Source organism: Selaginella moellendorffii, unplaced genomic scaffold (genome assembly GCF_000143415.4).
Source record: "Selaginella moellendorffii unplaced genomic scaffold, v1.0 SELMOscaffold_19, whole genome shotgun sequence".
In the NCBI taxonomy this organism is placed as follows: Eukaryota; Viridiplantae; Streptophyta; class Lycopodiopsida; order Selaginellales; family Selaginellaceae; genus Selaginella; species Selaginella moellendorffii.
This window is the reverse complement of record NW_003314280.1, coordinates 1,906,764-1,933,977: the sequence shown is the minus strand read 5'-3', so window position 1 is coordinate 1,933,977 and position 27,214 is coordinate 1,906,764. Positions and strand designations below refer to the sequence as shown.

Here is a 27,214-nt window from a genome sequence, read left to right as displayed (position 1 = left end):
GCTCAATCTTTGGTTGCATCCCATTTTGTATCATCTCCAGGCTCATAAAAGGAAAGAAAATAATGTAATTACTTGCCTTTAATTTTTTGTCAGCAAAAGCGAAGTTACCGGTATACCATTTCTTAAAAAGCAAGATTTGTTTTATTCACGTCGCTGCTCACATTCTCTTGTGCATGTGTGTAATTACGCTAAAAGAGATTTGCCAAAGCGAGATTCGACCACATCCTTGTCAATCCTCTCCATTTTCAAGCCACCTCCCACATCCCACCTGCGAATTCGCTTCTCATCCCCGCGGAGACGCTCGAGCTCAATCCAGCCCATAGGACGGTGACCAATCAGGTTGACGAGTGGTGGATGGAGTTTCTGGGGCTCATCCGGAGAGCAAGATGGGGCTGCTCTCCGCCTACGCATATCCAAGAGCTCCGCGCGACAAGATCATCCCAATGGCCAAGTTTATCGCGTGGTTCTTCCTCGCGGACGATGCTCTCGACTCTCCCGAGATACCGCCTACATCTCGGGGACATCCCCCCGCCGCCAAAGTAGCGGTGGCTGGATCATCCAACAGCGCGCTGCTCTCACGCCAAGTTGGAATTTTTGCCAACCTGCTGCTTCAGGGATGGACGAGCGCCAGAGAGCGCGCTTCTTGGACTCGATCAAGTGCCTAGCGATCAAGTGATCATGGCGATCCACAACGACTTGATCTCATTCAAGGAGTGGACGAGTGGGAAGTACCTCAATATGGTCTCCATCCTGGCTTACAACCACAACCTTTGCGTGAACGAAGCCATAGTCAAGGTGGTGGACATGGTCAAGGAGCTGGAGAAACGCTACCTACAAACAAAGCAAGAGATTGCATCAAGCAAAGATGGCCTTGGCAGCGAGAAGGGTGTCATGGATTATGTTCGTGCGATCGAGGTCTGGATGGTGATAAATGTGGAGTGGTGAGTGCTCGCTACCATGGCGTGGGTTGGATACCACCTGAAAGATCCGGGACCTTCTCGTTCTAACACTATTCTTCCACCCTTGAAATGAAAGATCTCTCTCCAGGATTTGTGAGAGCTTAGTTTGATCTCAAAGAAGTTGTGGCAGTCCCACTGATCTTGCTAGCTCCAAGAGTTTCAGTCCAAAGGTCTTGGAGGGTGATCATTTAGGTACCTGGGGAATGAATGGCATTGCGTAAATGTGGTGGAGGAGGAGCACGAGTTCTCGTCGTGGGCGGTCATGGATTCGCCGAGCATCGGCGCTGGCAGCTCAAGAGAGCCCAGAATCGTCGACCCAGATGCTGCTCACCAGGCACGACGTGGAGCGCCTCCCAGTCAAGGACGTCCTGGCGGCGCTCCAGCGGCAGCCACACCCCCCGGGCCTCGTCCGCGAGGCGGTGGAGCTCCTCCTCCACCGCTGCGCCGCCGAGCGAGCTCTCCCACAAGCCCACCAGCTCCACGCGCTCATGCTCGCCACCGGCGCCCTGCGCAGCCGCTACCTCTCCAACAAGCTCGTCCAGGCGTATGGCCAGTGCGGGGACGTGGAGAGCGCGCACGCCGTCTTCGCCTGCCAGCCCGACCCCAACGTCTTCTCCTGGATGATGCTCATCTCGGCCTGCCTCCGCAACGCGCTGCCCCGCGCGGCGCTCGGCCACTACCGCGCGATGCAGCTCCGCGGCTGCCACCCCGACGCCCACGTCGTGAGCGCCATCTTCTGCGCGGTGGCCGACACCGCCAACTTGGAGCTCGGGCGCTCCATCACCGCGCCGCTCGCGAGCACCGCCATGCTCCACGACCCCGTGGTGGCCAACTCGCTGCTCAACATGTACCGCCGCTGCGGCGGCATGGACGACTTCGAGCGCGCCTTCTGGGCGATGCCGTCGCGCGACGAGGTGTCGTGGACGACGATGCTGGCCGGGAGGATCCAGTGCGGCCGCGAGGCGTCGGCGCTGGAGCTCCTGCGCGTCATGGACCAGGACGGCTTCCGGATCACCAGCGCCCTCACCTTCGCGACGCTGGTGGACGCTTGCGGGAACCTGTCCGCCATCGCCCAAGGCCGCCACCTCCACGACCGGATCATCACCTCGGGCGTTTGCATCGACGTCGTGCTGCATACCGCGCTGCTCAACATGTATGCGAAGTGTGGTCGAGTCGACGAGGCCCGCGAGCTCTTCGACCAGACGCTGGAGCCGAACAACATCACCTTCTCCAGCATGGTGGTGGCCTACGCTCGAAACGGCCACTTTGGCGACGCCTTGAAGCTCTTCTGGAGCATGGAGCAGGACGGCTACAAGCCCGACAGCGTCACCTTCACGCACGTCCTCTACGCTTGCAGCCACGGCGGCTTCGTCGACCAGGCCTGGCACTACTTCACCACGCTCGAGCCCGACCGGGGGATCCCGCTGGTTGCCGAGCACTTTGGCTGCGCGGTCGATCTTCTCGCGCGTGCTGGCTGGCTGGCCGACGCCGAGAAGTTCCTCAACCGGATGCCGATCCCTCCCGACTCGGTGTCGTGGATGTCGCTGCTGCAGGCCTGCCGGATCCACCGCAACGTGGAGATTGGAGCTCGAGCCGCGGAGCACGTCTTCCGGCTGGCTCCGCACCGCGCCGGGCCTTACAGCCTCCTCTCCAACATCTACTCGGACGCTGGGAAGTGGGACATGGCCGCCAAAGTCCAGAAGTTGATGCGTGACCGAGGAATAAAGAAGCCCGGCGGCAGGAGCTGGATCGAGATCAACGGCAAGACGAGCGAGTTCATCGTGGGCGATTCCTGGCACCCGGACCTCGTCCAAATCTGCCAGGAGATTCAGAGAGTGAGCAAAGTCATGAAAGAACACGGCTACGTACCCGATACCAAGCAAGTGCTGCATGACGCTGAGGAGGAGGAGAAGGAGGACATCCTCTACTTTCATAGCGAGAAGCTGGCCATCGGGCTGGGGCTGATCAAAACTCCTCCAAAGACGACCATCAGCATCGTCAAGAATATCCGCGTGTGTCCCGACTGCCACACCGCCGCGAAGGTGATATCCAAGGTGACCGAGAGGAAGATCGTCATCCGCGACATCAACTTGTTCCATCACATGGAAGATGGAAAGTGTTCTTGCCGAGACTACTGGTAGAAGAGCTCGTTTGCGATCACCAGTAGTCTCCACACGAGCATCGCCCGTGCTCAAAGTGGTGGAACTGCTTCGTGTCCCTCAGGACAATCTGCCTGTCCTCCACCTTGCTGATGAACTTGGCGGCAGTATGGCAGTCGGAGCAAACTCTCAAGTTCTTCACGACTTGGACAGGCTCTCCACGGGGGCTGTGAAGCAGCCCCATGACCATCGCGAGCTTCTCGCTGTGATAGTAAAGGAGTCCTTCCTTCTCCTCCTCTTCCGCATTGTGGAGTGTGGCACTTTTGTCCGCAGCGTATCCGGCTTCCTTGATCAGCGCGAGCAGCCTCTTCAGCTCCAAAACTATCTCCCCGATCTTCGGATGGGACTGGTCCCCGGCTACAAACTCGTGCAGCTTGCCTCTCACTTCCACCCAGCTCTTCCCCGCTGGTTTCTTCACTTTCATGTCGTCCATGCGCTTCCTCACGCTGGCTGCCAGGTCCCATCGTCCAGCTTCCGAGTAGACATTCGAAAGCAGTACGTACGGTGTCGCAGAGCCTGGATCGAGCTCGCGGATCCTCTCCGCTGCTCGCTCCGCCAGCTTCATATCTCCATGCGTCTTGCAAGCTCCTAAAAGCGTCGTCCAGAGCACCCCCGACTGTGGAGCCTTCATCCGCTGTATGAGCTCCTCGGCATCGGCCAGTCGCCCGGCTCGGCCCAGCAGATCCACGATGCAACCATAGTGTCCCGGTAAAGGCTCCAGCTTCCTCTCGCTCTTCATGGTGGTGAAATAGTAGTACGCATCGTCGACGAGGCCGGCATGGCTGCAAGCGTACAAGACACTCACGAACGTCGTCTCGCTCGCCTTCTGCCCCGCCTGCTCCATCTTCCAGAAGAGCTTTAACGCTGTGGAGCAGTCGCCGTTTTGAGCGTAGGCGATGATGATCGCGGACCACGCCACGATGTTCTTCTCGCCAATCCTGTCGAAGATCCCGCGAGCTTCTCCCAGCCTCCCGCACTTCGAGTACATGGTGAGGATGGAAGTCTGCAGCACCACGTCAGCCTCGAGCAGCCCGAGCTCGGCGATGCGAGCGTGGAGCTTCCGGCCCTGCGAGAGCGACGCCAAGTTGGAGCAGGCGTCGAGCAGCGAGGCGTAAGTGACGGTGTCAGCGTGGATCCCCTGGAGCTCCATGAGCTTGAAGAAGTGGAAGGCCTCCCGGTAGCTCCCGAGCTGGACGCAGCCAACGATGAGGCACGTCCAGCTGACCACCTTGGCGTCGCCTCCCATCGATCGAAACACCTTCTTCACGTCGTCAAGGCTGTCGCACTTGGTGTAGAAGTCCATGAGCGTGTTCTTGACGTGATCGTCGGCCTGGAAGCCACAGCCTTCCAAGCTCGCATGGATCTTCCTCCCTCGCGAGAGATCCACCAGTGCCGAGCACGCTGCGATGGCGATGCTTAGAGTGTGGTTGTTTGGAGCAGTCCCTTCCTGGTTCATCCGGTAGAAGAGTTGCAGTGCCTCGAGTGGATGCCCGTTGCGGGCATTTGCTGCGATGATGATCGTCCACGAGTAGACGTTCCAATCTTCCATTCTCTCGAAGACCGCGGTAGCCTCTTGCACGCCACCACACCTCCCATACATCTCCATGAGCGTGTTCTCCAAGAACCTCACTCGCACAAGCTTGCTCCTTGCAATGTGCTCGTGGACGCGAATTCCCTCCGCCAGGGATCCTTGGATGCCGCATCGTCGCAGCAATGCCGCGTAGAGCTCCACTCCTGGACTGAAACCCGGCATCTCCAGCCCGTCGATGGCTTCCTCGAGCGGCAATCCTTCCATCTCCTCCGCGATCCCCATGAGACGAGCTCGACTGGATTTCCCGAATCTATCAAGCCCATCACCTGGATCCTCGTCTAGGGCTCTTCTCGCAAGCTGGGCTGCTGGTTCTCTCGATCTCCGGCTAGCGTCCGCCATGGCAATGGAAGTCCGGCTCAAGCATCGAAGAATGCGATCTCCCATCACCTAGATCTCTCCCACCACCGCCATGCTCTTGCGCTGCTCGAGATCCAGGAGAAACTTCTTCTCTACTGCCACTGTTGGTTCTTCCAGCGCCGATCTCACTCTCGACCGCGAGCTGGACCGGCTGGATCGAAGCGATGGCAACGACGGCGAATCCACCTCGGCTCCACACATCTCCTCGCTCATCCGGCGATGCATCCACGTCTGGCAGACGAAGCGTATCCACCGCCACATCCTCTCCTCGGCCACTCTCGCCACCGATCGCCTGCTGCTCAACCTCCTCGTCCAGTCGTATGGGAAGCTCGGCCGAGTGGAGGACGCGCGCAGCGTCTTCGACAGGATCCTCCACCGCAACGTCTTCTCCTGGACGATGATCATGGCCGCGTATGCCCACAACGGGCATACCACCGCGGCGCTGGAGCTCTTCCACGCGATGCTGCTCGAGGGAGCCAAGCCGGACAAGGTAGGATTCCTCACAGCCTTGGAGTCGTGCTCTTCTTCTTCTTCCTCGCCATCGGCAAGATCAGTGAGGACGATTCACGGGCTCATTCTTGCAGCAGGCCTCCAGTCCGTCACCTTTCTCGGCAACGCTCTCGCCAACCTGTATGGACGAGCCGGGCGCCTGGACGAGGCCGAGCTGGTGTTCGAGAGCATCGCCCACAAGGATGTAGTGTCTTGGAACACGATGATCACGGTGCTGGCCCGGGCTGGCAACGGCGAGCGGGCGCTGGAGCTCTTCCAGCGGATGATCCACGAGCGAGTGAAGCCGGACAGGGTGACTTACTTGAGCTTGCTCGGCTGCTGCTGCGTGGAGGAGAGCCTGGAGCACGGCCGAGAGATCCACGCCATGATCGTCGCGGACGAGCTCGAGTCGGATGTGGTCATCGCGAACACGCTGGTGAGCATGTATGGCGACTGCAGCGCTGTGGAGGAGGCCCGGCGCGTCTTCGAGAGGATGGAGCAGCGCGACGTTGTGTCCTGGAACGCCATCATCCGGGCCTACTCGCAGCACGGCCACCGCAAGAGCGCGCTGGAGATGTTCCGGAGGATGCAGCACGAGTGCTCCGTGGCTCCAAACGAGGTGACTTTCGTGAGTGTTCTCGGTGCCGCCGAGGAGGCCAGCGAGCTGAGGATGATCCACGACAGAGCAGCCGAGAATGGCTTCCACAGCTCCAACGTCTTCGTCGGGAACTCGCTCGTCCACATGCACGGCAAGTGCGGCAGCGTCCACGACGCCAAGCAGCTCTTCGATGCCATGGCCTTGCAGAGCGTCTCGTCCTGGAACTCGATCGTCGACGCCTACGCTCACAACGGGCTGGAGCGCGAGGCCTTCAAGCTCTTCCGGACCATGCAGCACGAAGGCGTCCGGCCCGACAAAGTCACCTTTCTCACCGTGCTCGAGGTCTGCACCAGCCTACGCCAGGTGAGGCTGCTCCAGGAGCTCGTCACCTCCGCGGGGCTTCGGTCGGACGTGCTCCTCCAGACGGCGCTGCTCCAAGTTTTTGCCAGGAACTCAAGCATCTCCGACGCAAAGAGAACGTTTGATGGCGTCCGGGACAAGGATCTCTTCGCCTGGAACACGCTCCTGACTGCTTACGCTCAGTGCGGGGCGGACGAAGCGGCAGTGGAGATGTTCCACCGGATGAACCAGGAAGGCGTCAAGGCAGGCGAGCAGACTTTTGTGAGCGTCATCGATAGCTGCGCGAGCCTGGGGGACTTGGAACAGGGAGTCCGAGCTCACGAGTGTGCGGCCGAGTGTGGAGTCGAGGAGTCCGTCTCTGTCGGGAACACTTTGATCACTATGTATGGGAGGTGCTCGAGACTCGAGCAAGCGAAGGCCGCCTTCGACAGGATGGAGGAGAAGAATCTCGTCTCCTGGAACGCTCTTGCGTCGGCATACGTCCAGAACGCTCAGGGTGACGCCGCGTTGGAGTTGCTCGCCTCGATGCAGCTCGAAGGCACCAAGCCGGATAGAGTGACGTTCTTCGCGAGCCTCGATGCGTGTTTCACCGACATAAGTCAGGTCCGGATGCTCCACGCTCAGATCTGTTCGGCAGGACTGCTCCAGGACGTCGCGGTGGCGAACTGCCTCATCAACGCGTACCGAAAGTGCCAGAGTCTGGAGGACGCCAAGGTCGTCTTCCAGAGCATCCAGGACTACCGGGACGTTGTCTCCTGGACTTCCATGCTGTGCTCCTGTGTCGAAGACGGCAGCCACTACGAGGCCTTCGAGCTGTGGCACCGGATGCAGCAGTATGGAGACAAGCCCGACACCGTCACCTTTGCGGGAATTCTCGATGCTTGCAGCAGCTTGAAGTCTTTAAGCCGCGGTAGGATGATCCACGAGCAAGTGAAAGGCTCGGGATACAACTCGAGCACCACGGTCTCGCCCGCTCTCATCGGGATGTACTCGGAGTGCTTCTCTCTGGAGGAGGCAGTGGAAGCCTTCGAAACAGCCGCGCCCAAGGACGCGCTGCTCTACAACTCCATGATCTCGGCCTACTCCAAACACGGCCGAGGGGGAAAGGCCATCGCTTTGTTCAGGAGAATGGACCTCGAAGGCGTCAGCTTCAACCGGGGAACTGTAAATGCCATCCTTGACGCCTGTGCTGGCCATGCCGGGCTCGTCCAAGCCAGGATCATCCATAGGAGCATAGCTGAGTCCGGCTTCCTCTCGGACGTGATCATCGACAACACGCTCATCAATATGTATGGCAAGTGCGGGAGCCCGAGAGAGGCACGGAGAGTCTTCGACTCCATGCGCGAGCGGGCGCTCGTTTCCTGGAACTCGATAGTCACGGTGGCGGCGCAGCACGGTGAGGTTGCCGAGGCACGCAAGCTGTTTCGTGGACTGCAGCAGGAAGGACTCAAGCCCGACAACGTAGCGCTCATGAGCGTCGCCTCCGTCTGCCAGCACGTTGGCCTGCTCGAGGAAGCCTTCTACTACTTGTTCCAGCTCGGAACGGAGTACCGGGTGACGGCCAAGCGGGAGCGCTACTCGTGCATCGTCGGCCTGCTGGGAAGAATCGGCTGGCTGGAGGAGGCCGAAGCCGTGATCAGAAAGATGCCGTTCAAGCCCAACGAAGCAGTGTGGAAGAACCTGCTCATGTCGTGCAAGATCCACAACGACGTTGCTCGGGGTGCCAGAGTTGCCAAGGAGCTCCTGGAGCTCGACTCTGCCGATTCCGCGACGTATGTCACGCTCTACAACATGTACGCTGGACAGCTCAAGCACTCGGAGGAGCCACGAGACTTCGAGCTGGACGAGCTTGAGGAAGCAGGACTTGATGCTTAAGTTGCTCGGAGCGCTCGACGCAGATGTTGCCCAGCAGCACGTAAGCCAGGCAGCTCTTCGTGTCCAAGTTGATGATCTGCTTCGCTGCTCGTTGTCCACGCGCAGTATCTTTGTGGAGCTTGCAAGCACCTAGCAGTGTCGCCCACATCACGGAGTCGGGAACAAACGGCATCGTCTTGACCAGCTCCTCGGCATCGCGCAGGCGCCCAGCCCGTCCAAGAAGATCCAACATGGAGCTGTAGTGTTCTTTGAGTGGAGCAACGCAGTAGTCGAGCACCATCCGGAGGAAGTAACCGTGGCCTTCGTCCAGCGCGCCAAGCCTGCTGCATGCCGTGAGAAGGCTCACGAAGGAGATGTCGTTTGGACGAAGTCCTTCCTGTTCCATAAACTTAAAGAGCTCCACGGCGGACTTCGCATGCCCACAGTGAGCATACGAAGCAACCATCGCATTCCAGGACACCACGTTCTGCTGAGGCATGGTGTCGAACACCATCTTCGCCTTGTAAACGCTGCCACCTCTTGCGTGAACCGGGATCATGGCAGTCCACGAGAAAACGTCTCGCTCCGGAAGCATAGCGAAGATCTCCTTCGCCTCGTGCATATACCCGAGCTGAGCATACGTCCCGATCATGCTGTTCCAGGCCATCATATCCCGACCCGGCATCCTGTCAAACGTTGACCTCGCTTCATCCATATACCCGCTTTGAGCATACCCCTCAACCAGGGCCGTCCAAGTCACCGTGTTCCACCTGGGCATTCTGTCTACCAGAAGCTTTGCCTCCTCCAGATATCCCATCTTCGCATAGCCTTGAACCATGGAGTTCCACGCAATGACGTCCCGCTCGGGCATGGCGTCGAAGATTGCCTTCGCAAGCTGGAGCTTCCCGTTGTCCAAGTACGCTTGCAGCATAGCCGTGAAAGATATCACGTTGTGCTCGGGCATTCTATCGAACAGAGGCTTGGCTTTCCCGATATCCCCTTCACACGCGTACGCCTTCACCATCGCTGTCCACGAGACGATGTTCCTCTGAGGCATGCTGTCAAAGACCGCCTTGGCATCTTCAAGGTAGCTGTTCTCGGCATAGGCCACCACCATGGAAGTCGCAGATACAACGTCCAGTTCTGGCATCAACTCGAAAGACCGCCTTGCCTTCTGGAGATGTCCTCTCTCTGCGTATGCCTTTAGCATGATCGTCCAGCCGATTGTGTCGAGTACGGGCATACTTATGTAGATGGACTCCGCGGCTTCCAAGTTCCCAGTCTCGAGAAAAGCCAGCAGTATTGTTGTCTGTGTTACCACATCCGACTCGGGCAATCCATCGAAGGTACTCTTGGCTTCCTCCAGATGCCCGTTCTTTGCATATGCGGATATCAAAGTAGTCCACAGGAGGAGGTTCTTCTCCGGTGCTGCGTTGAAGATTTGTTTTGCATCCTCCACTTGCCCGTTCTGCCCGTAAGCCCCCAGCATGGTGTTCCACGAGAACACGTTTGGCGTTTCAATCCCGTCGAAGACAGCACGAGCTTCACTCACGCTGTGGCAGTCACCGTACATCTCCACGACCAGGTTGGCCAAATACCTGTAGTTTCGGTAGCGGCTCTGTAGAATCCTGGCGTGAACTCGTCTGCCCAAGACAATGTCTTCACAAGAGCCTGCTCTCCTCAGCTGTGCTGCGAGCTTTTCAATTTCAATCTTCTCTTGCGACTTCTGCTCTCCGAGTCCTCCCGCTGTTACCACTGACATCACTGCTGCTTCTGAGCCTCCAGATACTGGATCCTAGAGTCCAAAACCGCCCTGTCTATCTCCATCTTAGCCAGAGCCTTCAAGCTTGTTTCCAACTCAAGGTCTCTAGTTTCGTCACCTTCGATCTGCTGGCGAATGAGACCCGTCAGCCACTCGGCATAGCAAAACGGAAATGATCCTGTTAGTCGGGTATAGAATACCGACTTGCAAAGCCGAACTGTCAACAGCTGAGCCCACTTCATGATCTGGTTGCGCCGGAGAGATCCATGCATGGACAGAATGAGTTGCGGCATTACGCTGTCCGAAGGATGCGGCTTGCATATGAGCCTCTCCATAAGTAGGCTGGCAACTTCTCTGAAGGCTATGCTGTCCTCAAGCCCGTCCCCGAACTTCACATGCTCCAGAGAAAACAGGCCGGGCTTCTTCTGCTTGAAAGTCCGCAGGATTCCATACAGGATCGCCTGGTGCTTGCCTCGAAGGTCGTACTTCTTATACTTCCAGTTCCCAATTGGAAGACCTGTCAGCTTTGCGATTTCCTCGTAGTTGATCCGCACTGCTTTCCCGTCAACCATCCCGTATCTAAAAGGATGAGCATACGTAGAAATGAAGGCCTGACATAGGTCGGGATCACTCTTGGGGACCGGCGTGAAGTAGAACAAGTCCAGGCCCAAGTCATTCAGCAGTTTCTGTCCAGCCGGCTCCAGCAACCTGGTCCGCTTCGGCTTCTCACACGTTTCGAAAGTGATGCCCGACGGTCTCAAGAGCTCCTTTTTCTTGTACACTTGTTCCACCAGCATACACTCGGCAGGCTTCCGCTTAAAGTTCTCCGCCACCACTGGCCTGTCACTTCTCCTGATAGCGGTGCACTCCTCTTGCGACAAGGAGCGCTCCTTTCCAGTTACCTCTCCACAATCCTCCCCTGTAGCTATCCTATTATGCTGAATGACTAACTTCGGCCCCGTGAAGGCGCCACGACTCGAAAACGTTATAACTATCCCGTATACTTTTCCAAAGCGCTGCATTGTTCCGATTTACTTTCTAAATTCCCCGAGAGAAAACGACACTGAATGATCAGCAAAAGTGAAAGAAGTGAAAATAAGATAAAAGCACAAGGAGAGCCCACCTATTCCTGCCGACCACACAGAACGCATAGAGCGAGATTTGCCTGGAAACTTGGTGCCATAAGCTTAGCTTGAAGACATCGAGAAAAGACGATCACCTTGGACTTGTAGAGTTCAAACTTTGCAGCGAAGTCACTGGAAAGCTCGTCAAAGTGCGCCCTGCACGCGGGGCGAGGCGACATTTGCTGGAGAAAAAGCGGAAGAGAATCAAAGAGGCTCACTTTTTCCTGTGGATAGACTCGGCCTCCACCACTGTGTCTTTCTTCAGCACCTCCAAAGCATCCGCGAGCGCAACGGCGTCTTTATCCAGCTTGGAAAGCTCCCTCTGGCTCCTGAGAATCGAAGCCGAAACGAAGCCGCTTTGCTTCAAGATTCCATCAGTCTCGCTATCCAAGCGCCGGGACTCAGCATTCACTGTAAGGATTGAGAATCATCACTCAAATCGCTTTCGTCTGATTCGATATCACCGATAGCTTACCGCATTCCAGATCCTTCTCAAGAGCTCGTATCACAGCTTCTTGCTTGTGCCGCTCGGCGCTCACCACCGCCGCCTTGTCCTCATAGTCTGCCCCAACACCACCAGCCGCGTCGCAGATTTCCAGAGGCACAGGGATTTCGCGTACCGTTCATGAGCCTGCGCAGCGATCTGAGATGGTCGAGGTAGCCCTCCATCGCCGCAGCTCGCCCTGCCCAGTCGCAAGAACCCTAAAAAGTACGTGGAATATCCATAATTTGAAAGTTAGGGCTCTTCATTCTACCGGGCTTTTTGGGCGAGAGGGACAAGGGGGATTCGCGCTAGGGCGAGAGGGACACGCGGGCCAGGGGATGCGCGCTATGTCGTCAAAACTAATGAGAACGATTGGTCCGCCGCCATTATTGCTCATATATTCTTCCCGTGAATTCTTTGGCATCACAATGCGGATCATTCTCCGGAGGAGGGAGGATGGAAGCGAGCCAGTTGTTATCCAGCTTCTCTCGCCACTGTTGCTGTTGCTGCATTTCCCCTGGTATAAATCTCTCGATCCATTCGACTGGGGTTCTAAGGGGTTTTTTTATCCAGGTTCCTTCTTAAGTTGGAATGGAGACATTGGAGATCCCTCTCCAGAAGTCTCCCGGAGTTCCAGCTTGCTGGAAGAAGGGAGCTCTGATCGGAAGTGGATCCTTTGGAAACGTCTATGTTGGCTTTGACAGGTTTCTCTCCTTGGTTTCTTTGGTGATCCTGTTGAGTCTTCCTCTCTTTTTTTTTGTTTCTTCTTCAGCTATATTGGAAGGTTTTGTGCCATCAAGGAGGCCATGATCTCCTGCAGTGACTACAGGTCTCAAGAATGTTGCAAACAGCTGAGACAAGTAAGCTTCTTCCAGCTTTTCTTTTTCGTGGTTCTCCTCTTGTTTGTTTTGACATGGTTTCTTCTCTCGCGTTCGCAGGAGATTGCTATGTTGAGCCGCCTGAGGCATCCAAACATCGTCCAGTACTACGGCTCCGAATCAGTACTTCGCTCTCTCGTCGCTTGATGGATCGACGAAACATGCCTTTGTTTTGTCCAGATGAAGGATAGGCTCCATATCTACTTGGAGTTTTTATCCGGTGGCTCCATCCAAAAGCTCCTCCACGAGTATGGCGCCTTCGAAGAGCCAGTGATCAAAAGTTACACACGGCAAATCGTGTGTGGCTTAGCGTACCTCCACAGCAAACAAACCGTCCACAGGTAACACCAAAAGCAGTGAAAGTTCCTCCTACTAAAGCTTCCGGTTTTGCAACAGGGATATCAAAGGGGCAAACGTCCTCATTGACTCGGATGGAAATGTAAAGCTCGCGGACTTTGGAATGGCCAAACACGTAAGTCTCTCGCAGTGATTTTCTCAGATCGCGCTCTAACTTCCATCCAGGTTACTGCCAAGTCGTTTGCACGCTCGCTAAAAGGCTCTCCATACTGGATGGCTCCAGAGGTTTGATAGTTTCGAGCGAGAACAAGCGCTCACTAACTTTCTTCCAGATTTTGAAGAGCCGCTGCAGTGGCTACGATCTCTCAGTCGATATATGGAGCCTCGGCTGCACGGTGATCGAAATGGCACAAGCAAGACCACCATGGAGTGACTACGAAGCGGTTCGTGCAATCTTTTCCAAAGTTCTCAAAGTTCTCACTGTTCTTCTTTCTTGTCTCCACAGGTTCCAGTGCTCTACAAACTGGCCACCACTCTGGAAACACCCCGAGTCCCCGACTTCCTCTCGGACCAAGCCAAAGACTTTCTCCGACTCTGCCTCCAGCGAGATCCTTCTCACAGACCCACCGCTTCTCAGCTCTTCTTCCATCCCTGGTTCACTGCCAATCACTTCCAGCATTCCTACGAGCCTCAGCTTGCTCAAGTCGAAACCGTGGCTTGAAAACTCGAGAATCGAAAGATAAGTTAGTCAGCCGTGGATAGAGGACCCCCACAAGCTCGGATCTCCTTCCATCATCTCCTACCATAAGAGATCATCAAAGCTAAATAGAGTTTCTAAGATGGAACCTGGAGGAACTCCTTGACCATCTTCTTATAAGTTATGTACTCGTCCCGGATCTTTCTCACGCACTCCTTTGGTGCCCTCCGGCTTTCCTCCAGCTCCACGGCAAACTTTGCGTCGTCCACCTCTTGGCGCAGCTGCCCGAGCTCCTCATCGAGCGAGACAAGCTCTTGCGCGCTCTCTTGGAGCTCCCGGTGACGCTCCACAATCTCCAAGTCTACGAACTCCTGATCCAGTTCCGCGGCTCCCAGGACCTCCTCCCTCAGCATGAGGAGCTCGCAAAGAAGCTGGCTCTTTCTCGAAATTGCCTGGTCCTCTAGCTTCACTGTTTCATCTTCTGGATTTCCAGTTACTTCGATGCCACCTTCTGCCTGTTCGATCTCCACAGCTCGGGGTTCTTCCACCACATCCGTGCTCGAGGACACAGCAGCTTGGTCCTTGTCTAGTTCCTTGGATAGAACTGCTTCGTCTTCGTCCACGGGGTCCCGGCAGCCTTTCGGTCCAAGTTTCTCGTCCGGTTCTCCAGCTGCTTGATCCTCACCAAGCGACGGTGGTGTGTTTTCGAGTTTGCATGAAGAAGCAGCTTCTTGGTCCTGACCCGTTTCTTCGAGTTTGCATGGAGAAGCCGCTTGGAAGTCTTCGTTCTCGTTCGGTAACGGTGTCGTCTCTCCAGCTGCTTGGTCCCGACCCGGTGTTTCTTCGAGTGTGCATGGAGAAGCCGCTTGGAACTCTTCGCTTTCGTTCGGTGACGGTGTCGTCTCTCCAGCTGCTTGGTCCTGACCCGGTGTTTCTTCGAGTTTAACCGGAGCCTCGAGTTTGATAGCCGCTTGGAACTCTTCGTTTTCTTTCTTCAGTGGGCGATCCGCTTCCGAGAGGGTTGACGAGAGGGTTGACGGTGGTGTTTCTTCGAGTTTAACCGGAGCCTCGAGTTTGCATGGAGAATGTTTGATAGCCGCTTGGAATTCTGCGTTTTCTTTCTCCGGTGGGCGACCCGGTTCCGAGAAGGTCCACGTAGCTCCTTGCTCTTGTTCCATGATAGCCACCGCGCGTTTCTTCTCCGGCGATGATCCTGAATCCTCAAACTCCTTTCGTCGGCGGCCTCTCTCGCGCGGTGACGCTTCATCGGACGTGGAACCGCCGCCGCGTCCAGCACTCACGTACCTCCGTTGCTTGATCCGGCTCCCTTTCGCAGCAACGCCAATCTCATCGTCCTCCGCGGAAGATCCTCGCTCCTTTCTCTTCCTCTCGTGGCCTGGAGCGCTCTCGAGCTGGCTGCGAATGAGCCCGGACAGCCACTGCCCGAAGAGAAACACCGACTTCCTCTCCTTGCTCCTCACCACCGCCTCGAGCATCCTCCGCGCCATGAACACCGCCCACGGCATCACGACCCCGGCCGCCAGCGAGAACCTCATCCCCAGCAGGAGCTCCGCCTCGGCGTACTTGTGGCTATCGGTCTGGCACAGCAGCCTCTCCGTGAGCATCCGGGCGATGGCGATGAACTCGTCCGCGTTGTCCACCCGGCGGCTCATCCGCGGCAAGTAGTAGTTCTCCCCGGAGTGCTTCATGCCCGGGAACATCTCGCGCAGCATCGAGGCATTCTCCGGCGCCGCGAGGGGCTTGCCATAGGAGGAGCTTCCCATCGGCAGGCCGGTGAGTCGCTGGACGCTGTGTGCGCACAGGAAGACGCTGCGACCCTGGACGATGCCGTGGCCGCCGTCGATCGACGCCTTCCTCGCGAACGTCTTGATGAACTGCGTGCAAAGATCCTCGTCCAGGGCGGGCACCGGGGCCAGGACGAAGCGGCGGAGCTCCAGATTCTCGAGCAGCACCGAGATTTTGGAGTCGCCGAGAGCAGCATTGGGCGGCGCGGCCGGGAACTCGTAGAATCGGATCTCTCGCCTCTTGAACACCGTGATTTCGTCCTCCAGATCCTCCATCGCTCCAGGGATTTCATGCAAATGCGAGCTCACCGGAGAGAACACGCCCCCATTCTCGCACGCGCGCTCGTCCTGTGCTCCATTGTTCTAGGGCCAAATCTGTCAAGTTTAAGGAGGACATTCCGTCAAGTTCGTTCAGAAACTGGGGATATTCTGTCAGATTTAAGGAGGACATTCCGGTAAGGTTAGGGTATTCTGTCAACTTTGAGGAGGACATTCCGTCAAGTTCGTTGGGTTTCCAATATTCTGTCAAGTTCTTCAGGTTTAAGTTTTTATTTCAAAGCGGAGAAATGGCTCTCTCTCCTCCGCTGCCGCAAGTGATTCCCGCCAGGAAAGCGATCATCGCGCTGCCGGCTTTTCCGATTCACAATCGCGCGCCATCGCTGCTCAAGAAAGATCCATCTTCCTCCGCGAGCCCCAAGCCGGAGCTGGAGGAATGGCACGCCCAGGCGGCCCAGCGGGTAAGGCAGGAAATGCTGCTCCAGATCGAGGCGGCACCGCAGGCCGAGATCCCAGCGCCGAGGCCGAAGGTAATGCAAGCATTCTCCCGGAGGAAGCGTCCTGATCCCTCTCCCGATCCTCCCGCGGCGGCGATGCCAGAGATGGTTTCTCTCGAGGCCACCACGCCTCCAAAGCGCAAGCGCGGGCGGCCTCGCAGGCATCCAGCTCCAGAGATGGTTCCACGCGAGGCCAAGCGCAAGCCCGGGCGCCCTCCCAGGCAAGCTCCAGAGATGGATTTTCGTGATCAGGCCATGCCTCTCAAGCGCAAGCCTGGTCGCCCTCCGAGGCAAGCTCCAGAGATGGATTTTCGTTATCTGGCCATGCGCAAGCCCGGAGAGATGGATTATTGTCATCTGCCCATGCCTCTCAAGCGCAAGCCCGGTCGGCCTCCGCTGATGCCAGCTCCTATCCAGGTGATGGAGCCGCCGCCTCCACCGATCGCCCAGCTCCAAGCTCAAGCTCGTCGCCAGAGGTTTCAATCGCTCAAGCTGGCGTGCAAGGATCTCGCCGCGAGGATGGACGCGTTGGAGAAGAAGTGGGATCTTTGAATTCATCCATCCATCGCTCGCTCGCTCGCTCGCTCGCTCGCACGAAGCTAGTCTCTTTGTTTCCTCTTTGAAATTGTTCTAGAAAGTTTTGGTAGAATGTATATAGCATTGCGACTTGCGACCGCGTGATAATCTATCTCGGCCACTTCCTTTAATGTGTGTGATTTTAGATCGAACGGCCCATGTCGTCTCTTGACTCTCGTCCGTTGGATTTGATCCTGGGGTATATTTTCTCCAGGGTATCGAGAGAAATATTTCACTCTTCCCAGCTAGGAAAGAGGAGGAAGAAATGGCGCCATCGCCGTCGCCGATCGCCACATTCGTCCCGGTCGCCCCCGATTCCCACTTCTCGATCCATAATCTGCCGTATGGGGTGTTTAGCTCGCGATCGGATGCCACGCCGAGGCCCGGAGTCGCGATTGGCGAGCAGGTGCTGGATCTGAGCGCTATCGCGGCGGCGGGATTGTTCACGGGGCCATTGCTGCGCGATTCGGATTGCTTCCACCAGGTACTAGCAAAGATTTTTCGCATCGCCGGGTGATTTGCTCGTTTTCCAGACTTCCCTCAATCGCTTTATGGCTATGGGACGAGCGGCCTGGAAAGAAGCACGGGGCACCGTCCAAAAGCTCTTATCCGGTAAGCTCTCGAATATCTTGGTAGGATTTTCATGGAGCATTGATTGCTACTGTTACGTATGTCTAGCGGACGAGCCAGCTCTCCGAGACAACACCGATCTACGGAAGAAGGCATTCTTTCCATTGGTAGCTAGAGAAAAATTTCTTGCGTTGTTTATGAATCATGCTCGTCACATTCTTTCCTTTGTGGCAGAACGAAGTGAAGATGGAGTTGCCAGCGGTAATTGGTGACTACACAGACTTTTTCTCCTCGAAGCATCACGCCCTCAATTGCGGCAAAATATTCCGGGGCGTGGATGCTCTTCCGGACAACTGGTACGCTTTTCGCAAAGGATTAGAGTTCACGTCATTCTAAGCAAAGGTATCATTGGCAGGCTACATGTACCAATTGCGTATCACGGACGTTCTTCGTCGATAGTGACCTCTGGCCACCCAATCACTAGACCCTGGTGAGGATAAGATTGGTTTTCGATCGGTTTCATCGCACACGGAATTGATAGAAGTTATGTTTTGCAGTGGCCAGGTAGCTCCAGCAGCTGGATCGTCCTCTCCGGCATTTAAGCCTTCTAGTCTTCTCGACTTTGAGCTCGAAATGGTATGTCAAAGGAAACTTTACAGTGGATTTTTCTAGTTAACGGGCTGTCTGTCAGGCCATGTTTGTTGGCCCAGGAAACGAACTAGGAACGCAAATTCCTGTGGAATCCGCCTACGATCACATTTTTGGCCTGGTTTTGATGAACGACTGGAGTGGTAAGTATGCAACAACCTTCGTTCATCTTCCTGCAAACAAATTAACAGTTTCGATCGAACAGCTAGAGATATACAAAGGTGGGAGGCGATACCTCTTGGCCCGTTTCTGGGGAAAAGCTTTGGTACTTCCATGAATTTCTGGTTCTGTCTTTACGTAACAAAGCTCTTTCCAGCAACAACAATATCTCCATGGATTGTAACTTTGGAAGCTTTGGAGCCGTTTATCTGCAACCCACCTGCACAGGTAATCCAGTACTTCTACACGGTAATGTATCGTAACTGTCACCATTACAGGATCCTCCACCATTGCCATATCTGAAAGAGCCTCAGGGAAAAAGCTATGACATTGCACTCGAGGTACCTTGATTAGTTCGCGTGAGCTGCGCAAGACGAGTTGATGATACCAGGTTACCATAAAACCGGACGGGGACCCGAAAGGATCAACCATCTGCCGAAGCAACTTCAAGCATCTGTAAGTGTGCGACAAACTGCAATCAAAGCTCACAAGTTTGCTGCCGAAGGTACTGGACGCTGGGGCAGCAACTTGCTCACCACACTGTCAATGGTTGCAACCTCCGACCGGGCGATCTCCTCGCGTCAGGAACTATAAGTGGTCCGGTAATGAAAGTTGCTGAAGTTAGCGTCATTACTGAAGAGAGACTGATCAACCAATGGCAGGAACAAGGAAGCCTCGGTTGTCTCCTGGAACAGTCGTGGGGCGGCCGCGAACAAGTGGCTCTAGAGAATGGTGGCAGCCGAAAGTTTCTGGAAGACGGGGATGAAGTGGTAATAAGCGGCCAGTGCAAGGTAGAAACGACGTACTCCAGATACTGCAATGACTAACACAGCACTTCACAGGGCGATGGATATCTAGTTGGTTTTGGGACGTGTAGCGGCAAGTTAGAGCCCCCAAGATGTTCGTGTTAGAACACGACTTAAGGGCAAAGAGCATTTAGCCTAGTTAGCGGTGAGTTTTTCCTCTTTCTCTTCGACTAAGCTTTCTGGGCTTTGCAGACGACATCCAAGCGACAAGAAGATCCAAAAGAACAATGAGCAGGGCCAGGGTGTATGCCAGGAAGCCACTCGTCGAGGACGAGGTCGAAGATGAGATTGCCAGGGTGAAGCTGGAGCTAGTGCGCATGAAGCGAGAGGTGCTCGCTCGCCAGGAGAGAGCGGAGCGGTACAAGCGGGAGATCAAGGAGATGGAAGCGAGGAGGAACGGCGAGAAGGTGGAGGAGCTGCGGCGCGAGAGGGAGAAGCTCCTGGCCGAGAGAGCGGCGCTGGCGGACAGGCTCCGCGAGGCGATGGCGACCCAAGAGGGGAAGATCGCCGGGGTGGAGTTCGAGCAGCACCGCGAGCTGTTCACGGCAATGTACATGGCGGTGGACAAGACGAAGAGAGAATACGAGCGGCTGCGCAAGAGCAAAGCTGGGAACTAGAGCCGGTTCATTGCTACAAAAACTTCCATCCAAGCTTCTCGTTCTTCTTGGAAGGAAGTCTGTGTGGATCGATCGATCAATAGATAGATACTTACTGCTACTCTGACTATCCGGCCTTAGCCTCTACGAACTCCATAGCTTTCGTTTTTACGTGCTCGATCCGGGTCTCGTCGCCCTGGCCTTTCTCGAAGTCTAGATACTTTTTGAAGAGGAACTGGAAGCCAAGGTGTGAGCTAGAGAGAATGAAAAGCTGTTTTCTACCTTCATCTTCTTTGCTGGTAAATCCAGGCACGTAGCTCTCTCGAACAAGTTCCTGACGATTGCAGTGTCTCCTAGTCGAATTTCCTGGAAAGAAAACAAACGAGTTGGATACATGCGAGAGGAAGTGATTGTTCTTGCCTGGTCCAAGTATACGCTCCAGAGGTCTGTCTTCTTGGGATAGTTGCGAAGGACGCCATCGAAGATCTCGCGCGCTCGCTCTGGCGAGCCCGACTTGAACTCGAGGATGGCGGCTCGCGAGATGAACTTGATGTGCTTGTGGCGAGGGAGAGCGACGCATGCTTGCTCAAAGGCTTTGCGTGCTTTGTCGCTCAGCCCTCGGCCTAGCAAGTTGCTTACATGCCTCAGCCACACCTGGGAGAGACAATGTAAGAGCTAAAAGTTGATAGAACAAAACAATCATCACAAACCTTGGTAGAGGTTTTAAACTTGCGTGTCATCGATTTCATCAGCGCGTCAGTCATTTCGTGCTGGTTTGTGCTCTCGTAGACGCCAAGCAGGGACAAGTGAAGCTTTTTGGGATCACAGTACTTCATCGCTCTTTCGAAAAGTGCAGACACGGCCTCCTGGAGGAAAATTGCTTAGTCTTTCCAATCTCTGGAATGGAAGCCGTGACATTACCCGAGGAGAGGGTGCATACGAGTTTTCCAGGTTGATGTAAGCCGTCCATATGTTCATCTTTTCCATCTCTTCTCGGTAGTTTATCGTCTCCAAAGCCCTGTACAAAAACGAAACAGCTCGCGTTGTAGCACCTAAGAAGGAAGTCGAACGCGAGTGTTACCTGTCAGCCACTGCTCGCGCTTTGTCCGGGTCCGCGAGACGCAACCAGTAAGCCATGTATTTGATCCACACGTAGCTACTGTTTGGCGATGCTGCTACAAGCCTTTCAAAGTCGTCTTCGGTTTCTGGAGGCTGGTCCTTCTGTAAGAATTTCTCTTCTGCTGCTCGAACGGCAGCCTCCCTGTTTAAAAAAGTCACATGAGACAAGTAAATACAAACCAGAAACCATACCTCTGCTCTTTCAAGCGCTTCTTCTCCTTCTTGGTCTTTTTCTTGCTCTCTTCCGCTGTGAGAGGCTTCTCGTCTTCTACTGGCACTTTGTCCTCAACGTCTTCTTCGAGATTGACTTCCAGTGGATCGACATCCGTAGCCATAGGAGTCGCCTCGGTGTCCAGATCCAAGTAGTCCTCCTCCTTTTCGTCAGTTTCCATAAGCACGTTCGCAGTCGAAGGCTCTTCGGCTACAGGTTCTTCGTCCATCGTCTCGAGGCCATCGTCAGGGGTCAGATACGACGCTTTCATTCCAAGGGAAATACGTTTGGTTTCCGCGTCAACCTGGATAAAGAGATATCATAAAGCCGTAGTTTCACTAACAGCTTCTAGCTCACCTTCAGGATTTTTACTTGTACCCGTTGGCCGACTTTATAAAGTGTTGGCAAGTCTTGAATAAAATCATCAGATACTTCGGAGACATGACACAAGCCAACCTGAAACTCAGAATAAGAATTTGCCAGCAAGATAAAGACCGACTGTGCAGCTTACACCATCGCTGTCGGCAAGGGCGACGAACATCCCGAATGCTTCGATGCTGCGTATGCGGCCACTAACGATATCACCAGCGCAAAAAGTCTTCCAGCTACTTGATTCTTGTGATGTTGTCAATGACATTTCAACGTGCCCAGACAAGGGCCGAACGCTTAGAATTCTGAAAGAGAGACATCAGCAACCACTTTCATAAAGAGAATAGCTCTTACCTTCCCGATACCAGCTTGCCTGCGGGAAACATTTCTGCGGGGTTTTGGACAAACGAGCTCGATAAGTTCTTCAAAAGAATCCTAGCGTCGACTGAAGGTGACAGGATCACAAAGCAGCCTTTCTCCGTCAGATCCTTGACAAAACCCTGCGATACAAAAATGGGTCACAACCACGCTGCATGCATACGCGGCTTACTTGCACTTGCATATCTTGCTGAAGCTCCGACACGGAATTGACAATGCAAGCGTTGGACTTTCTGAAATACAAAGTCCGAGTCAGTGTTGCAGTACGATAAATGTAAAGCTCGGTTTACCTTTCAAGCGTTTGATAGCTCGGAAGCGACTCAAAACCACCATGTCCACCGAGCGATGGTCTCAATGAAAGTTCCAAGGACTTCGTCCCCTTCAATGTTGGCTTCAAATCCAAAACCCTGCACCTTACGAACTTTCCCTCTGTGAATAGACTGGCTGGGTCATCCATCCACGTATCACCCAGGTGCGTTACGTGAACTCTCCCGAAAGTTTCCCAGCCGACTTGCACCGTAAGCCCGCCATCACCAGGACGAACTCGTGTAATGCGTCCGCCTAACAGGTCGCCCTTCTTGAAATCTTCGTCTTTTGGCCGCAGTGACAAATCCACTTGCTTCTTTTCGTGGTTAACACTTCTTATATGGCACTGGAAGGCATCACCGACTTTGAAGCGCTCTTGGAAACGCTCAAGCTCCGAGGGATCGTCAGAAGAGTCCAGGATAAAAAGGCGGCCCCTCAGATGGGGTGACAAGACTAACCATGCCCAACTTTCTTTCACTTCCTGGACGTATCCGACAACCGTCTGGCCAATGGTTACGGTCTCGAAAGTGATGACTGAGCGTGCAGAGTCGTTTCCTGCAGGTCATGATAAAGTAAGGCAATCCAAGGGGCAGACAAACCTGTAAGCTCAGATGGACGTAGAGATAGATCCAAAGTAGGAGCATTTCCGTGCTTTCTGCTGGTTTTGCGTTTTGAAAGGATTTTAGCTCGAACAGTCTGCCCAGCATTGTACTTTCTTAACGGATTCCCTTCTTCATACTGATCGACAACCTGACCATCGAGGATTTAAAGACAGACTGAAACACACAAATACAAACCTCTGTAATGTGTACATTTCCACGTAAACTAATCCCGGCCTGAATGATCATATGTAGTGACGAAATTTCTTGGATCTGATATAGAATGGTAAGAATCAATATAAAGCTTCCAGATAAATTGAACAAACCTGGCCTTCGATGATTTGCACCAATATCATTCTTCACGTAGGTGAAAAAGGTTGGTTTCGTATCCGCAAGCAGCAGAAGCGTTCTTTCACCTACAGACTCGGATCCGAAAGAATAAATAGTTGCCGAAAATCTATAACTACCAGTTAGTCACTTCCACAGAAAAAAACCCTTCTTACTTTTGTCCAGGGCTGTAATGGTCATGAGGTCGCAGCACTCTGATATTATAGTCACGAGTCGACGCAAACCCAATGGAATTTTCAAATTTTGGCAGTGATAAAACCTGAAATATACACATGGACAGAATCTCATCAAGAGAAGATAAACAAAGCATACACACCAGATACTCGTCCTTCACGAGCTCCACAACAACTTCTACTCTCTGATGAAGTTGTAGAACAGCCTTTGTTTTCTGTTGAGAAACAGGTACGAGTAGAGAGAGTTTGTTAGTATCAGGCAGCATTACCATTATTTAATCACGTTTTACTGATCATACCTTGAATTTCAACATTCTCTTCTGCAGAGAAAGGTCGACAATGCCGTCTGTTTTAACGACATCAAGGATACACGCTTTCACCGCTGCACCAACCTCTACCGGACTATTAGCTGTGAAAGAAACGTTTTAGAAAGACAATCACAGCAAAAGAAATGAGTTACCCACATTGATAGTGTGTGGCGAAGCCAACGACGTCTGCATTGTCCTTAAGATTAAGAATGATGCCATAGTCTTTGACCTCTTGAACATCAGCCTCGACCAGTTCTCCAATTTGCAATTTATTTCCCCAATCTAGACCTTCTTTCTCCTTCAACTTCGCTATCTGCATCCGAAAAGTATAAGTATGGGCATCACGAATTATCATATGTACATACCAATTCCTCTTCTAGAAAGTACCCTTGTATAAGTGAAACATCCGTAGAGAAGCATGCAGACTGTTTCAAGCTCAAAACAAATTTCTCATTTTCAGAATCGACCTGCCAAAAGATCAAAATTACTGGAAACATTGTGCTGGGAAAAAGGAAAGAACATCGTACCTCCAAAACTTGAGCTCGTACGGATTGACCAACAAAGAAAACTTGAGAAAGATCTTCCAAGTAGCCATCGGACGCCTGTGAAAAAATAATGTAAACTCGATACAAAAGTAAAAGATAACATACGTTACCGATGGGTACAAGGCCTGTGACATTGTCCAGAAAACTAACCAAGCAGTATTTGTCATGTATGACGGAAATATAGCCCTGAGCATTTTGAGTCAGAAAGAAGAGAAAAAAAATGGGATAACTGTACCGGTAAAACTGCCATTGGAGAAAGCTGATGAATGGATGATGGAAGTGATTCAGCAGCGTCAATAAGGGAGTACTTTGCCGTCAAAACCAGCTTCGAGTGCTCCTGACCTGTTCGTAAAACATGACGTTCCATATCAAAAATATAGTAAGCGTCTTACCGAGAACAAGCAGTCGATCAAATTTAAACCCAGGCTTCAACAGCGATCTCATCTGTTCCGCATGAACTGCAAGACCATACCAAAGTTGATAACGTTTTCACAACAGGGAAAACACAAGAAAACATACCCGGAGTATCACTTAAATGCTCATAAGACATCGTTGAGGCTATATCGTCGTTAACTTGTAACTCGATTTGCGAACTGCCCATTTGTGTGATAACAGCAGAAACCACGCTCCCAGGCTTGACGTCTGGCCTGTAAATAATAAGGTGAATATCAAACATCCAGGAAAGTCCAACTGTACCTCAAAGACATGTTAAAGCTCAATCTAAGTCTTCTTTTGCTTAAATCTGACTCCAATACTCTACACTTCACAACTTGCCCAACGTGAAAAGCAGCTTCAATTGGTGTGTCAGGACCGATTCCTAACTCGGACCTGAAGGAGAAGTAATCAAACTGTAATGAGAAACAATCCTCATGTTTACCTGTGTACAAGACCCTTCACATGATTGTAAAACTCCATAAAGCATCCAATGTTGCTGATTCCTTGGATCCATCCATGAGTTACAAGCCCGTCGACAGCATCCTCATATGCTGTTATTAGCGGCAGCTTCGATGACACCTGCAATCTCAGGTTTAAGTAAGTGTATTCGAAAGAAGCAATACGAAGCATACCAAACTCTTTTTGAAAGTTAGAGAGAGTTTTTTCTTTTCATGGTCATACTGAAGTACCCGGAACTTCATTTTTTTTCCAACCTGAAAACCCACAATTTTTTGTTTTTTTCAGACTGAGAAGATGCTCACCTCAAACTTCGATGATGGTTTTAAACGATTATACTCGGACATATGCTGAACTGGACAGAGTCCCTTCACTCCACCGAGAGATACAAGGGCCCCGCATGCTTCCACTCTCGTTATTACGCCATGAACAAGCGCGCCGGGCTTTAAATCTAGCTTGTTGACGACGCCCTTCACCATGGATTCCTGAAATCAAAACGTTCTATTATAAACAGAACATAAGAACAACGCTACCTTAAGAGTCAGAGTTGCCATCCTATCCATTAGCCTGAACCCAATTATTCGGGCTCTAACTCGCTGGCCGTCCTTGAACTTCTTCTCTAGTTTGTCGACTTTCACGTCAGAAACATCTGCGTGCTACAAAAAAAAGACGAACGTTGAGCATCGCCCATGACCAATAAAATTACTCACATTGACATAACCAGCCACATGAGGTGTAGCAGGAAGCTCTAAAAGAAGACCAATTGCTGGATCCACCCTTTTGATCCTTGCAGCTTCAATAACATCGCCCCTGTTCAAAGACTACCAACATGTTTATTGCTTAATCATCTAAACATCAAGGCAACGTACTGGAACGACAATTTCGGCATCGACTAAATGCGATCTCAAACTCAAGCGAATGCGTTTCGTTCTGGCATCGATGAATATAATGCGTGCCTTAAACTGACAAAACACAAAACCAGTTCAGCTTTTAGTGATAGCATAATCTTACCCGCTTTCCTTCAGTATAATCTTGTGCCCAGTCCTTGCTCGAAAGAACACTCTGCAGATGAAAAATGTCCACCTGAAACGCCAACGTCAAAAGGTTCAAAAATTTAAAGAATGAATATCCTTACAATTCCCGTAAAATATGTAAGGAAGGAAAGAAGTACTCCATTTCTCAAAACAGCTTGGACGCATCCATTGACCAACGCGCCAGGAACAAGAGTTCCTAGCGAGAGGTTCTCGTGCTCTTTCATCTGAACATTGTTCGCGATGACAAAAGTTCTCAACAGCCGACATAAGAAAAAACTTACAGCAGACGATAGTTGCATCGTCGTGAGGTTGATTACACCACGCTTCTTGTCGATTGCAGAGACACAGCTTTGCATTATTTCACCAACACGCAATTTCTCACCTAAAACGAAAGCTTTTCAGTAGAGTTATAATGTTTTCTTCTCACCTTGATGATCTTTGTGGAGCAGGAAACCTGACATCTCAGGCAAGCCGAAGGACAAGACATACCCATGGTCTTCGATACTCTTCACTGAAGAAATCATCAGCTGCAAATAAGAGAAATTGTGTGAGAGTTTGCTATCCAGATAGTTACGTACCTGTCCAACGTAGATCGTGTCCATCGTCATTCCTTCATTAAAATGTCGAGGAAGTAGCGAGAGAACCGCTCTCCTGGGCTGCTTCTTCTCGCCATCACCCTTCGTCTCCTCCAGGTTCAAGAGAGTACAGGAAACGTACTGTCCAACATGGAATAGTTCCTCCAACAAAAGGTGGCATTTTCCCTGGCACAGAAATGTCAAGCTCTATCAAAAGGGAGTGTAAAATAGATACCTTATCGTCGCTCAAATCTGGAGTATACTCGGGAAATGCCTCATCTATTTTAACAAATCCATGCAATCCATTTGGAAGGCTGATGGAAAGATCAGTCTTATTGATGCCAGAAACAGCGCCCCAGAGTCGCATTCCAGAACATAATTTCTGACGAAGAAGAGAAGTTAGCTAGAAGAAAGAAGAAGAAATGGATTCTCACCCTGAATTTCAAAAGCTCGACTGATTTTCGAGCGTTCCCAGAGAGCAAAAGAGTTTCTTCCTCGGGATCCTCCTCCACCTTCCTCTTCTTCTTCTTCGTTTTCTTCCCCAAATTCTCATTTTCTCGATTAAACTCCGCCTCCGCCTCGGCTCTAGCCTCTTGGATTTCGGCGGCAGACAATGCCTGCTTACCTCCTGCGCATAGAAGTGTTTAATCGAGGAGAAAGAATCCATTCTAATCCCTAGCCGGCACACCTCGCGGGAAATCTTCCTCATCGTCATCGTCAGCGCGCTCCAATTTGCGCTTCCCTCCTCCTGCCATCGCGCTCTCTAAAAACCCTAGAATCCAGGCCCCTTAAACCCTAAACCATCCCCCTCTTTTT

At 52.9% G+C, this 27,214-nt stretch overlaps 7 protein-coding genes across 7 annotated transcripts; 3 read left to right on the top strand and 4 right to left on the bottom strand.

The window, feature by feature from the left end:
- Positions 1–681: 681 nt before the first annotated feature.
- On the bottom strand, positions 682–2,961 carry LOC112347050. The gene is made up of 2 exons (XM_024677224.1): positions 2,829–2,961; positions 682–2,775 (listed from the first exon to the last, which is right to left on the bottom strand). Exons 1-2 carry the CDS (start codon positions 2,878–2,880, stop codon positions 1,220–1,222), a joined length of 1,608 nt encoding a protein of 535 aa, XP_024532992.1. The 5' UTR covers positions 2,881–2,961; the 3' UTR covers positions 682–1,219.
- A 53-nt stretch (positions 2,962–3,014) lies between these two features.
- On the bottom strand, positions 3,015–10,215 carry LOC9651569. The gene is made up of 6 exons (XM_002972327.2): positions 8,324–10,215; positions 7,462–8,193; positions 6,633–7,326; positions 5,635–6,497; positions 5,203–5,529; positions 3,015–5,096 (listed from the first exon to the last, which is right to left on the bottom strand). Exons 1-6 carry the CDS (start codon positions 10,127–10,129, stop codon positions 3,117–3,119), a joined length of 6,402 nt encoding a protein of 2,133 aa, XP_002972373.2. The 5' UTR covers positions 10,130–10,215; the 3' UTR covers positions 3,015–3,116.
- Positions 10,216–11,114: 899 nt separating this feature from the next.
- Positions 11,115–11,963, bottom strand: LOC9651568. Its single transcript, XM_024677227.1, has 6 exons — positions 11,874–11,963; positions 11,729–11,815; positions 11,472–11,664; positions 11,349–11,409; positions 11,253–11,294; positions 11,115–11,192 (listed from the first exon to the last, which is right to left on the bottom strand). Exons 1-5 carry the CDS (start codon positions 11,920–11,922, stop codon positions 11,253–11,255), a joined length of 432 nt encoding a protein of 143 aa, XP_024532995.1. The 5' UTR covers positions 11,923–11,963; the 3' UTR covers positions 11,115–11,192.
- Positions 11,964–12,160: 197 nt separating this feature from the next.
- Positions 12,161–13,657, top strand: LOC9651567 (mitogen-activated protein kinase kinase kinase 3). Its single transcript, XM_024677225.1, has 9 exons — positions 12,161–12,257; positions 12,311–12,441; positions 12,510–12,597; positions 12,676–12,738; positions 12,796–12,956; positions 13,012–13,087; positions 13,138–13,197; positions 13,245–13,355; positions 13,418–13,657. The coding sequence occupies exons 2-9, from the start codon at positions 12,329–12,331 to the stop codon at positions 13,631–13,633; spliced, it is 888 nt and encodes a 295-aa protein (XP_024532993.1). The 5' UTR covers positions 12,161–12,257; positions 12,311–12,328; the 3' UTR covers positions 13,634–13,657.
- Positions 13,658–15,980: 2,323 nt separating this feature from the next.
- On the top strand, positions 15,981–16,739 carry LOC112347035 (basic proline-rich protein-like). The gene has a single exon (XM_024677156.1). It carries the CDS (start codon positions 15,981–15,983, stop codon positions 16,737–16,739), a length of 759 nt encoding a protein of 252 aa, XP_024532924.1.
- Positions 16,740–16,993: 254 nt separating this feature from the next.
- LOC9650880 (fumarylacetoacetase) lies at positions 16,994–19,663 on the top strand. The gene is made up of 15 exons (XM_002972546.2): positions 16,994–17,247; positions 17,297–17,375; positions 17,442–17,500; positions 17,568–17,689; positions 17,749–17,823; positions 17,891–17,969; positions 18,025–18,124; positions 18,187–18,246; positions 18,298–18,368; positions 18,419–18,481; positions 18,532–18,596; positions 18,646–18,742; positions 18,803–18,931; positions 18,983–19,091; positions 19,139–19,663. Exons 1-14 carry the CDS (start codon positions 17,029–17,031, stop codon positions 19,049–19,051), a joined length of 1,287 nt encoding a protein of 428 aa, XP_002972592.1. The 5' UTR covers positions 16,994–17,028; the 3' UTR covers positions 19,052–19,091; positions 19,139–19,663.
- Positions 19,549–27,186, bottom strand: LOC9650879 (rRNA biogenesis protein RRP5). Its single transcript, XM_024677228.1, is given in 41 exon segments — positions 19,549–19,777; positions 19,825–19,908; positions 19,963–20,196; positions 20,253–20,408; positions 20,464–20,560; positions 20,624–20,803; positions 20,854–21,176; positions 21,230–21,328; positions 21,384–21,546; positions 21,596–21,741; positions 21,792–21,852; positions 21,910–22,480; positions 22,525–22,675; positions 22,723–22,797; positions 22,851–22,865; positions 22,867–22,981; positions 23,028–23,131; positions 23,189–23,260; positions 23,345–23,454; positions 23,510–23,666; positions 23,719–23,820; positions 23,881–23,955; positions 24,004–24,084; positions 24,134–24,240; positions 24,291–24,356; positions 24,418–24,545; positions 24,595–24,726; positions 24,776–24,912; positions 24,966–25,046; positions 25,095–25,274; positions 25,323–25,445; positions 25,500–25,610; positions 25,659–25,751; positions 25,801–25,872; positions 25,925–26,047; positions 26,105–26,205; positions 26,251–26,350; positions 26,402–26,584; positions 26,634–26,780; positions 26,833–27,026; positions 27,087–27,186. Coding segments are annotated over 41 exon segments (5,424 nt in total). The 5' UTR covers positions 27,154–27,186; the 3' UTR covers positions 19,549–19,669.
- Positions 27,187–27,214: the final 28 nt, after the last annotated feature.